The 11,890-nt window shown below is 54.2% G+C and overlaps 1 protein-coding gene across 1 annotated transcript; it reads right to left on the bottom strand.

Annotated features, from left to right (window-relative positions):
* Positions 1 to 2,584: 2,584 nt before the first annotated feature.
* Positions 2,585 to 11,885, bottom strand: LSS (lanosterol synthase (2,3-oxidosqualene-lanosterol cyclase); the record flags this gene model as incomplete). Its single annotated transcript, XM_009578662.1, has 20 exons — positions 2,585 to 2,770; positions 2,990 to 3,068; positions 3,531 to 3,701; positions 3,992 to 4,072; positions 4,500 to 4,565; positions 5,128 to 5,233; positions 5,430 to 5,526; positions 5,863 to 6,012; positions 6,160 to 6,210; positions 6,835 to 6,906; positions 7,602 to 7,658; positions 8,278 to 8,305; positions 8,443 to 8,540; positions 8,978 to 9,096; positions 9,439 to 9,547; positions 9,774 to 9,909; positions 10,730 to 10,826; positions 11,153 to 11,274; positions 11,679 to 11,787; positions 11,873 to 11,885. Coding segments are annotated over 20 exons (1,947 nt in total), but the record flags the coding sequence as incomplete, so codon positions are not given.
* Positions 11,886 to 11,890: the final 5 nt, after the last annotated feature.

Below are 11,890 nucleotides of genomic sequence, written 5' to 3'. Positions count from 1 at the left end.
AACATCAATGGGCCATCAACGTTCCTCTCATACCAAATCCAAAACACAGCACCCCTCTCCAGCTACTGGGAAGAAAGTTAACTCTGTCCCAGCCAGAACCAGGACAGGCCTGATGGGATTCATCCCAGGGTACTGAAAGAGCTGTCTGAGTTCAAGGAGTGTCTGAACACTCTTAGTCATATGGTTTAGTTTTAGGTAGTCCTGCAAGGAGCAGGGAGTTGGACTTGATAATCCTTATGGGTCCCTTTCAACTTGAGATATTCTATGATCCCCCCTTCTGCCTCTCACTCAGAAAGAAGACAAAACACAAAGCTCAGCCTGAAACCCCAAGCTAACAGGGTTGTTTTACCTTTAGAGAGGACCTATTTGCTGCTCAGTATCTCTGCTTTATGTGATACAATGCTACTCACCATGATCCTCCCACTGCAAAGCAAAGGGAACATTTTCCTGCTCTGAAACTGAAGGAAAGTGAAGAGTTCCTGGAACCCCAAGGGAGGACAGAAAATAAATTACATTCAGCAGTTTATGGTTATGAAATTTGCAAGGTAGCCTTAGTATTCTTTGGTTAAAGGGAAATGTGTTCTCAAGCCAAAACCTAGGTGGAAATCCAAACAGCCACATCCTCCCAAGATACACGACTGCATGACACTTGAATCTCCCAATTCAGCTAGAAGAAAGCTTAGAAACTGCCCCTCCCTGCTTCTGATCTTGTGCAAAGATGGAAACAAAAGAATCCGTACAGGGCATAAATGCAGCTAACTGGTATCTAACGTCACAATCTTTGGCCCCTTACCAACCAAAGTGTTTATAATGAAAATGGGATTTTAGTGATAAAACAGCCTCTTCGCAGCACTTCTAGGGACACCATGTTGCTCAGAGCATTAGGTATCAAGAAACTGTATGCAATAAAAGAAAAAACCAAACTTAAAATAACATGTTGAAAGGACACTGGTTTTGTCAAGTTCCCCTACAATGATTTAAAACCAAAACAAAATCAAAACTACAACAAAACCCTGTTCCTGCTTGTAATGGAGAATATGGAGGTGCTTTAAATGCAGAGTAGTATCACAGACAGGTGTAAAGGAGTCCAGAATTTGGAAAAGGCAAACGGGGCTGTCAAAACGGCCCAGGTTGAGTTTGCTTAAATAAGCTTTTCTAGCTAACAACCTGGGCAAGAGGATGGAGCAGATGCTCAGCAAGGCTGCAGACCCTACCACTCTGGACAGGCGAAGGATATGGTATGGAGCGGAGCCACTTCTCAGAGGCTGGAGAAATGGGTTGAACACGAAGGTCTATGATTCTGTGGTTCTTCTATGAAGTTAGACCCAGGCAAATACAGTATTTTGCCTGGCTGGCCAGCTGGCTGGGGACCAGCTTTGCAAAAATGGACTGGGGGTCCTGGTGGGCAATGAGTCCAAGAGAGTGCAGCCAACTGCACACTGGGCTTATTCGCATGAGTGTAAGCAGCAGGTGGAGGGAAGTGATCATTCCCCTTCAGTCAGCTGCTTCCTTGATTATATTTTTCTGGGGCCAAAGGCATTGGAGGAGGGCAAAGCAGGCACAAGCTCCAAGCTTGTTGGTGGAGATGGTGCCCATACCACTGGGGACAGCTGACCCATGCCAGGTTACAGGACACTGCTGCGCAAGCTCCCCTCCGCTTGGGGCACACACTGGGGCAGACCATAAGGAGACCAACACACAGTTAAGTTCCGCTTGCAACACCATTAGCAATTTATTAACCTGTCAGTCAATGCGACTTCCAACTCTGACAACGAAGTGTGAATGCCCAACTGTACCATAGCCTGAACAGAGAGGCATCTGCTGTGCTGGGGGAAAGCTGGAGCCCAGGGACCCAGGCTGTGCCCTGACGCTCACCACCTCAGTGCTTTCTGCTTCAGATTCCCCTTTTTCAAAGTGGGAATGATGCTGGTGACTTCACCTGTGAGGCTCTGGGAAGCTAGGTGCCACCAGCTGGGGGGAGAGAACAGTAAGAAAGCTGAGCAAAGCACTCCTCTTTCACATCTGTCTTGGGGAGGACAGGTGCCCTTCCCCTCTCAGCACAGGCTCCAGAGCAGAGAGCACTTCAAAGGCAGTCACTGGCACGCATAGCACAGAGGCCAGCTCAGCACAGATTGTGCAGTGCACCCCATCATGATGCTGGGCACAGGGGAGGCCCCAAACCCCCCCCTCTTTCCATAGACAGCCAACATGGACAGCACGAGGGGAAGGTAAACGCAGCCTTGCTCTACCCAGGATGAGAGACAGTCTGTCTAGATGCGTAATGCAACACAGTTTGGCAGCTTTCTCTTCTCAGATCACCAAACTGGTCTGAAAAGGCACTTCACTCCCCGTCCTCTGAGGGAGGATATACCTGGGAAAAGCCTTTAAAAGTGGATTTTTAGAAGAGGTTCAACAGAAAGCAGAGACTCTGTAGCACCACGGCAGCTCTCCTCCCTGGCAGAGGCAGCGGTCCATGTGTTAAGATCAGCACTTAGATATCCTATGCAGGAAACACCACCACGGCCCCAGGAAGCAGCTGATATTTAAGACAATTCAGAGGCCATGGCATCTGCAATGGCCCGGTTCAGGCAGACGAGGCCTCCTGCACAGTCTTCCCTGCCTCAGCCGAGGCTCTGGATTGCAGCTGCCCAGCTAAAGGGCTGTTGGGATGCAGCCGGCAGAAACGCCCTAGCGTCCAGATGGGGAAGACATTGCGGTACGCAGTGTAACTGATGGCACATGACTTGTTGAATACCCCAGCAATATTCTCCTGAGAGAGAGACAGAGAGCAAGATGGTATGGGTGACAGGGGACCACAGTGTGTCCAGGATGCGGTGCTGAGCTCATTGCCTTCCTGAAGTCCCCCACCAAAAGCCACACATGCCTTCCATTCCAGGTGAGGGAAAGCACACCATTGCAATGGCTGCACAATGCCCAGGACATCTGCAACACCAGGGAATCCCTTGGAGAGACTAGAGGGAAGACGTACCTGAGGCCAGTCTCCATTGGGCAGCTGCTTATCAATCAACACTTTGATGCCCCTTTCCAGCACGTCGATGTCAGGGTACCTGCAAAACATGAGGGAGATGTGAGCACTCTTATTCAAACCATCTGCAAACCCCCATCCATGTGCTTAGGGAACTCAACCACCTCCAGGCTGCCCCAAGCTTCTCCCAGGCATGCTGAGTGCTTTGGGAAGGCACCTCACAACCCTAAGACACCAGACATTATGAATATGGCAACCTTTTCCCAGGCTGGAGGCCTGCGGTTGCGATCCAGATGGACCTTTGCTTTGCACTGGCCCCCCCTCACCCGGCATTATGAGCCTCGCTGGCCTGTGGAGCACTGCGCAGGCCAGTACCTCATTGCAGGAGGCTCGTGACCAACGAGGTCATGAACAAACACGGTTGGGTGCATGGCCCACACCAGCCAGGCCCAGGGCCCGTGCCAGCCCCGCCACCCAACCCAGCCTGCATTTCCCATCTCACTTAGCACTCAGGGCCAGGTGGTGCCTGAAGAGGTGCTCCTACCTGACAGCCATGAGCCCCAGCAGGGCCCAACATGTGTTGTGGATCTGTGACATGGCACTCTGCACATACGTGCGCTGCTCACATGACTCAAAGTCCTCTCCCCACCCGCCATCTGCCATCTGCTTGGAGAGGAGGAACTGGCAGGCCTGGGCCACCTCTCGGCATGCAGCCCTGCAAGGATGGGGCAGAGAGTCCAACAGGGCTAGGGACAGGGAGCGTTTGCACGCCCATGTTTCCCAGCTGCAAACAGGAGCTGTACTCTGCCCTGCTGACAGCTGGGGCTGCCCCGAGAGTTCAAGGCTCAGGCAGCAAGTGCCCTGGTCATATCACAGTTTGGGAGGAGCAGTACCTGGGGCAGGACAGCCCCTGTGCAGCCAGGGCATCCACCCAGCCCCACGACAGAGTCTTGACCCGGCCCAAGAGGTAGGTAGGGGCAGGGGAACCAGACAGCCCCTTCTCACCCGTCATGGTACATGTGCTGCATACTGGCGAACGCCTCCAGACCAAACCAGGTGCCATAGGTGAAACAAACCCCCCAGCTCCTAGGAGGAAGGGGAGAGCGGTACTGTAAGGGGTGCAAGGCCCCAGGTAGAGGCAGGCTGCGACACAGCCATGTTCACAGCAAAAGCAGAGTCAGGCATAGAGGTACAGCTGGCCTTCCCCTATGGCGCAACCATGCCCAGTCCCACCAGCACCTGCTCCCAGCTCACTCAGGCATCAGCAGACACTCTGGGACCAGAGCTGGAGCCACCCTAGCCCCCATGGGTTGTCTGGGTCTTGTGCAATGCATGAGGTGCCTCCTCTGCCTGGGCTGGAGGGAGAGGAAAGGACAGCAAAGCACAGAGCTAGAGGAGAATCCGCTCCTACTTGCCCTTCCCACAGATCCTGGCAGCCAGGAATGTTTGCCATCATGGTCCTTCTCACACTGGGGCAGCCAGGGGAAAACTAGGCACCGGGAACACTGCTTACCCTTCCCATGACCCATCACCTCGCTGCTTCTTGCGACAGAAGTCCAGGCCCTTCTGCAGAGTCTCTCTGGTCAGGAAAAAGACACCTGCTTCAGAAGCAGATCAAACTCAGTGGCTGCTTCATCAGGGGCATCCATCAGTCCCTCTGAGGCTTTGATGGGTCCCATTATTAGAGAGCTCAAGAGGCAAGAGCATGCAGACAGGCAGCCATGTTGTTCAGGATCTCAGAGTCAAATTGTGCACCACTTGGGTGCTTTTCTGCCTCATGCCAGCACGCAAGCAGGGGACCCAACCTACAACTGGCTGCAAGATCAAAGCAACTGCTAAGTCAAAAGGCAGGCAGATCTCCACCAATTTCCCCCAGCCTGATCCCAAACAGTCTATTCCCTGCTCCTTGAGAGAGGCTGAGCCCCAGCCTCTTGCGGGGCCTCTGGTTTGGAGAAGTCACCAGCATCCCAGCTGTGCACACACCACGGGCCACCGCAGGGGCTGCTCCATGCCAATGCAGAGGTCCAGGCAAGACCCCCGACAAGGCTCAGCAGGGGCTGTGCCAACAGAAGCCATGGCAGGGAGCATGGGATATTGCAGCCTGTCTTCTCCCCTACCCGACTCTCATCTCAGTGCCTCACCTGATCTCTGGGGCTCTGTGCTCAGGGAACTTGTCGTAGAAGTGTCTCAGTGCCTGCATGACAGCCGATGTGCACTCCACGTAGGTGTAGTCAATCATGATGTCGCCTGCCAGCAGGTGAAGGATATCAGTGCAACAGCGGCTCTGCTGGGGAGCTTCTGAGCCACACACTGCCAACCTCTCCCTTGGACCCAGGGTACACTTATCCCACAGAAGGACCTGGGGCAAAGCCAGGCAACCACAGGGCACGGCAAGGCCAGTCCACTGTGGACAGAATGACCAGCCGCACACAGCTCCCCTTACCAAACACCTCTGAGGGATTCAGCATCTCCAGTAAGTGGCCTCCTCGCTTGGTTTCATATGTGGCAAAGCCTCCATCCGAGTTCCTCATGCTCAGCAACTGGCCAGACAAGCAGAAAGAGGGGTTGGGACTGGCTCACAAGCAGTACCACCCCAGTCTGACCCCAAGCCAGGTGTGAGGACAAGGTCAGACCCACAAGTCCATGGGGCTGGCAGACAACCCAGGTCCCAAACCACATTGACAGGCAGGCCCAATCTGGACCATCACATTACATTACATCACATATGTAGCTCTATATCACAGTAAATATGGTGTTGCCATATCAGACTAGCTTAGTAATACCAGCTCGAACAACTTATCAGGCCTTGACTTCTCTTATTTTAGCTTGGTTTAGCTGGCTGCATTTCCCTTGGCCCTAATTTTTGCAACACTTACCACATTCACAGCATCAAAGAGGCGCTCAGGGGGCACAAGCTTGGCTATGAAGGGGCACTTCTCCTGCAGCAGCATAACTGACTTCAGTCCCTCTGCTGTGCAGTCTGCCACAATCCAGCCACAGTCTCGGGTGCTGAAGGGAAAGCCACCCTGGAAAGGGGTTAGGAGGGCTCAACACCTTCCCCTGACCTGTTCTGTTCTTGTAAGGGGGGAGGTGCTGCCCCTCATTCCCATCCCCTCTGTCCAAATCCCTGCCGCATTCATGCATCCTTCAGAGACCAGTTCCAGCCATCGTACCTTGTTCATATGGCGATAATATTTCTGGTAGTCAGGTGGGTTCTCTGGGATCTGCAGAAGGTAAGAAACAAGTGAGGGCAGGCTGGAGGTGCCTGGCTGCAGGACCATGGGCTGAAACCATCGCAGATGCAGAACTGTGTGGGACTAAGCACCACCTGACCTTTACTGAGGGAGGCAGACAGGGAAAGACATCAAACTGGAGCATCTGCTCCAGGGAGCCGTCTGCTTTCAATGCTCCCATAGGCAGCAGCATGAGTAAGACCTATGACTGCATCTGCACCAAGCTGTTGGTGACGGTGATCCCCACTTGAGCCACTGGCCTGGCCAGCAGGAGCTGAGCTCACGCAGTCACTAGCCAAGGAGTCTAGGTTTCCCAGAAGAGTGCCTCAAATGTGTGAGCACCAGACAGGACAAAGGGCAAAGAAGTCTAAGCTCTCAGTTTTCCAGCCTCTCTTAGCCCAGGCAGCCAACCCAGACACCCCTGGGCCCAGCCAAGGTCCTCTCCAAACTGCAAAGATGGCTCCCAGCAACAGGGAGCAGAAAAGAGGAGGCTGTCCCTGGGACTTTGCTAGTCCAGCCCTTCAGAAGGCAACAGACGCATCCAACAGGGCTCTGAGAAGCAGCCAAGTTTGCATAGCCAGCATGTGAGAGACACCATCAACTGGCTCTGCTCACCTGGGTGAACCGGAGGAACTCATACGCATTTTGGAGGCAGGACGTGAATTCAGGCATCTTCTGGGCTTCTGCCTAGAAACAGAGGTGCACAGTCAGCAAGGAGTTGTTGCCACCAAATGTGCCCCTCAGGAGGATGTGCTGGGACCTTGCTGACCTGCTGATCTATGCCATTAATGTCTGGCCCTTCATATGGCCCTTTCTGTAGGTTTGCATTCATACTTCACTTACTGTTTCCATTACAAAGCTCTCCAGCGAGAACTGAACCAACAACTGTTGCCGGCATCACTGAGAGAGACATTTGCATAATCAGGTTAGGGGCTTACCAGGGCAATCACACCAACCTCCAAAAAGCATGTCTACCACAGCTGTCTCTGCCCCAATGCAGGAAAGCAGGAGACCTGCACACTGTCCCTGCCAAATGGCAATGCTCTGGGGCCAAGCAGAGCAAGAAGGGCGGGCCAGGATTTTACCACAAGACTGCAGCAAGTGGGAAGTTTAACCTGACCCACTCAGCCAGCACTGTGGCCTCTTGCTTCAAAAGCAGCTGGCAAAGACGGGCTGTACCAGCTGTGCTGGGCACCCTGCCTACCACGGCTGAGGTGCGCTCTGAGAAGGCTTGTGTTTGCCTAGTTCAGTCATACGATGCAATGCCAGAATTGGCACAGCAGAGGAAAGACGGGATGCACAGTAGGAGCTGCTGGTATTCGGGGACATGCCAGGAGAGACCATTTTCCCAAGGCAGCATGTAGCACTGAGGGGTGCATTACCTCCAAGAGGGCTTGGATGGCAAAGGCAGTATCCCAGAGCTGGGATCCATTTGTGCCCTGGAAGACAGAAAGTAGATAGTGAGGGGCAGGTGCTGGCAGCAGCCTGACCTAGCTGTGGGGTCTATGGGACAGCATATCCCTCCTGCATTACCCCACTAGCTCCCTCTGCTCTGTGTCTCAGTTTTATGTCACCCAGCATCATGGCTGATATGCTAGCATAGAGGGGACAGATGCAGCAGCTCGGGGACAGCAAGGGAACAGGAAATGAAACAGCTGCTTCAGCCTGCTCTGTGCACAGCCAAGACAGGAGAGGTAGCTAGCAATAAGGAGCAGAGGGACACAATGACTATGAGAGAAGCACAGCTCAATCCACATGCAGTATCAGGGGCCTGTCTTTCTCCTTCCCTTCTCCCAGGACCCATGAGGATGAAGGCAATGGAGGCCTAGAGCTGCTCCCTCAGCTCACAGCCACAGAGAGGCAAACTAGCAGGACGGACACTACTCACTCCTGGCACAGCCAGGGGAAGTGGCAGTGAGACAGACAAGGCCAACAGGCACCAAAGGCAAGATGCCAGGAGCTCAGGCCCAAGATGAACAAGGTATCCCATTATTCCATGGGCTGCCCCAGCATGCCAGGGTCCCTCTCAGTCACAGCTGAACTCCTACAGCACTTCACCTGCATCTTCATGCCGTCGAGGCCCAGCCTGTGGAAGGAGAGAGCAGAGTGCTGCAGCGCAGGCACAGTGAGAGTGCCAAGAAGTGGGGCTGGGAGCCACGGTGTGCTCACTCCACAGAAATCAGAGCCCTGTGCTGTGCCAGATAGGTCACGCTCAGCACTTACCAGAGATAGTCGGGGATCCTGGAAACGTGCTCCTGAAAAGCTGGGGAGTTCTTCCCATCCACAAACCAGCGAACCAGCATGTTGATTGTCTTGGAAATCTGCCGAGAACAGCACTGTCACTGCTCTGGATACAGGTTCTTCCAGCCCCAGAGACATATATCCCTCCCACCCAGCACAAAGCCATCTAGAGGTGGTTCCAGGCTTAATCCCGACAGCTCCATCTGTGGTGTCACTCAGCATAGCTGAGTTAGTGGGGCAGGTGCCATGAGATTACTCCAGAGCTTCCTCTCAGATCATTTCCCTGGACCACAAGGAGAGGTACCCCTACCAGGGCAACAGCTGTCCCTATGCCCTCTGCATCTTCTGTGCCCTGTTAGCATTAAGCTCTTTAGCATTAGGAGCCGCAGGAGTTGTGCCTGAGCAAGATCTGGTGATTATGGTTACACGCCACAATTGCAAAGGGCTTGGGGGCCACAAGCTAGTCCCTAAAGAGCAAAGGGCAAGATTTTTAAAGGATCAACAGTAAGTATCCTACCGGACCAATGCTGATGCACTTGGTGAATCTGTCATCAGCTTTGATGTGGTCGTACAGCTCTGCAATGGCTCGCTGCCGCAGGTGGGTGCTGTGGTGGGCTTCGTACACATTCATGATGGCTACAGGAGAAGAAAGGAACATGCAGTGAAAAACCCAACCCATGTGGCCAGATTCACTTGCTGTGGCAGGCTGCACCACTCCTCATGTGATGACCAGTTGAGGAAAGCATGGGAACTGCTCTGCCCCAGAGTGGCCCGAGGACCTGGGCACAAGGCCCTGCTGCTCTCAGGAAGGGAGAAGCCCAAGAATCACACAGTCTGTGTCTCCATCCCAGCTGCAGGGCATACACCAGTAGCTGGCAGTAGGCCCTAAAGAGCCCCTATGGTACAAGGCAGCTTCAGTTCCACCACCACTGGCTCACATGCCAAGGGCCATCCCGCCCCAGCCAACACCGCACTCACCATAGGCAACCCGCAGCAGCCAGCTGTGCGGGGTGTACACATCACAGGCAGCCACATTGTTCCTCTGGGCTGGCCAGTCTATGCTGGCATAGTCTTGCACATACAGCTCCTAGCACAAGACAACAAAGGGCATCAGCCTGGCAAGCTGGGAGCAAGCACCCAGAGGCAGCTTACTGCTGGAAGTTGGCTCCACTGCCTGGACAGAGGGACTGTGTGGGTATGAAAGCTGTCACTTCGCAAGCCAGAGGCTGGCCCACAAGGACATGGCTGGCACAGCAGGTGGTCAGGGACCCACATATCCTTGTCGGGGAGCCCCACCAGCGTCAGCTCCTTACCTGCCGCAAGCTCCGTATGAGCTCATCCTCTTCTGCTGACAGACGCTTAGCGTAACAGTAGCTCATGGGGAGGTAAACCTGGCGGCAGTGACACCAGAGCCGGGACGGGTGGGCTGGGAACCATGTAGGAAGCAGCCTGTTTGCAACAGAGAAGGTGCTAATGTGAGGAATAAGGAGGGCCAAGGGCAGCATGGAAAGACAATGTGCTGACAGGGGGATGCCTGGAGCAGGGCGTGCCTTTCCCTATCCCCTGTACCAGGCCTGCTGCTGCTGGTACAGCAGGAGAAAAGAAGGGAATATCCACACAGCCTGGCCCTGCTCAGATCCTCCCCACCAGGGCTGCTCCCTCCCCACCATGGCCAGCAGACACCGCTCCTGGTCCAGCTGACATAGGGCAGGCAGGATCCCGAGCTCAGAGAGGAGAGAGGGGAGTCAGTTCAGGGGCCCCTCTCTTCCCCATGTGACTTTGAAGGCAGAGACCCAGACTGACAGTTAAGTGCATTTGATGACAAAGCACCAGCAGCCCCTGATTTCCCCCAGGGAAAAGGTCATACACTTTCCCTCTCAGACACCCAGTGGCCACTTGAGTAATGGGAGAGGGTACAAGTGAGGGTTAGAGCTGGCAGCCTTACATGTGGCTGTCCTGTCCTGCTAGGGGTGTTCTGGCTGGCCACAAGAGCAGAAGATACTGGCGGCAGGCAGGGAGCACAGGGATGTATCAGGGACCCCGTGGGTAAAGCTAACAGGGCTGAGCTCTGGCATCTCCCTTCAGCACAGTGTTCAGTGCTGGCTGGCCTTGCTGCTGGTCTCCCAGCTGACAAGCAGCCTGAGCACCCCCAGTTCCAGGCCATAGCTGGAGTTATCCCAGCAAACACCCGTTCCTGGGAGAGCTCTGGGTCGAGGTTGGTGGCAGGACTGACAATACCCGTTACCTCCACATTGAGGGTGGCACATACCACATCTCTGGGAGAAGCGTGTTCATTCCCTCCCAGCTGTAAACATTCAAGACAGCCAGCCAAAACTTCCCCCAGGAAGGGATTCCCACAGCACCTCCTGCAGAGAGTAGTATCAGCCTTCAGGGTTAATGCAACCATGCCAGCTCCCTGCTTTCTTCTCCATCACAGGGTTCACTTCTCCCGTGTTTGGGAGGATGCCACTCAGGCTGGGACACCAAAAAAGAGCAAGCAGGCAATGGTACAAAAACATAACACACTTTCCCATCATTAATTCAAAATGCAGGTGCCATCAGGGCAAGCAAGAGTAACAGTTCCTCCACTACCTGGCAGCCCCCATGTTCTACGCAGCCCTCAGGTCCAGCCAGACCTCTCTCACCAGCGTACCAGCCCCACGGCTGCTGTGCTGGGCACAACGGAGCTGACCTTTGCTGTGCAGGTTGACACGGGCCCGCACAATGTCAGGGTCGTCTGGTCCGAGCCCCAGGATCCTCAGGGCTATGTAGTTGAGTGCTGTGCCAAATACTGTCGATTTGTCTTCCACATGCCTGTCACGCACATACAGAGAGACAGCATAGCCATTATCCAACTATTAGCATTAGCCAGACACAACCCACTGCACAGGGCTGTCTTTGTCAGGGCAAAGTGGGATGCCAGGGGTGACCGTGGAAAAGGGGAGACCCAACTAACCCAGGGAGAAACATTGCTCTGCACTACCCTGTCACACATGATGCTTTGGGATATAGCACCAGAGGAGGTGCAACCAGACTTGATGCTCCAGCCATTTCTGTGGCAAAAGGTGTACCTGGGATGCTACACAAGCAAGTCCAACCACCCAGAGGTGTGACTCAGTTGCTGAGTCCCACTCCCTAAGCCTGGGCAGATTTGACAGCAGCTGCAAGTGCTGGACCTTGGAGGGGCCATCACTAAAAGAAGTATCTTTGCTACTCACAAGCCCCAGCCTCCGTCCGGGAGCTGCACAGAGCGCAGGTAGCGCACCATCTCTTTCTGAAACCCCTCCGGCAGCTGGATCTTGACAGTATGGCACGTGATGAGAAGACCTGGAAGATCAGACAGGCTGGCTCTTATATGAAGCCAAACGCGACACATACACCCCTCTCAGGTAAGGCGCCCTGAGAGGCCTACCTGGCAGGAGGAAGAGGG

This window comes from Fulmarus glacialis, unplaced genomic scaffold, assembly GCF_000690835.1.
Source record: "Fulmarus glacialis isolate BGI_N327 unplaced genomic scaffold, ASM69083v1 scaffold3685, whole genome shotgun sequence".
Taxonomy (NCBI): domain Eukaryota; kingdom Metazoa; phylum Chordata; class Aves; order Procellariiformes; family Procellariidae; genus Fulmarus; species Fulmarus glacialis.
Note: the sequence above shows the minus strand (reverse complement) of the source record. Positions and strands in the feature narration are given on the sequence as shown.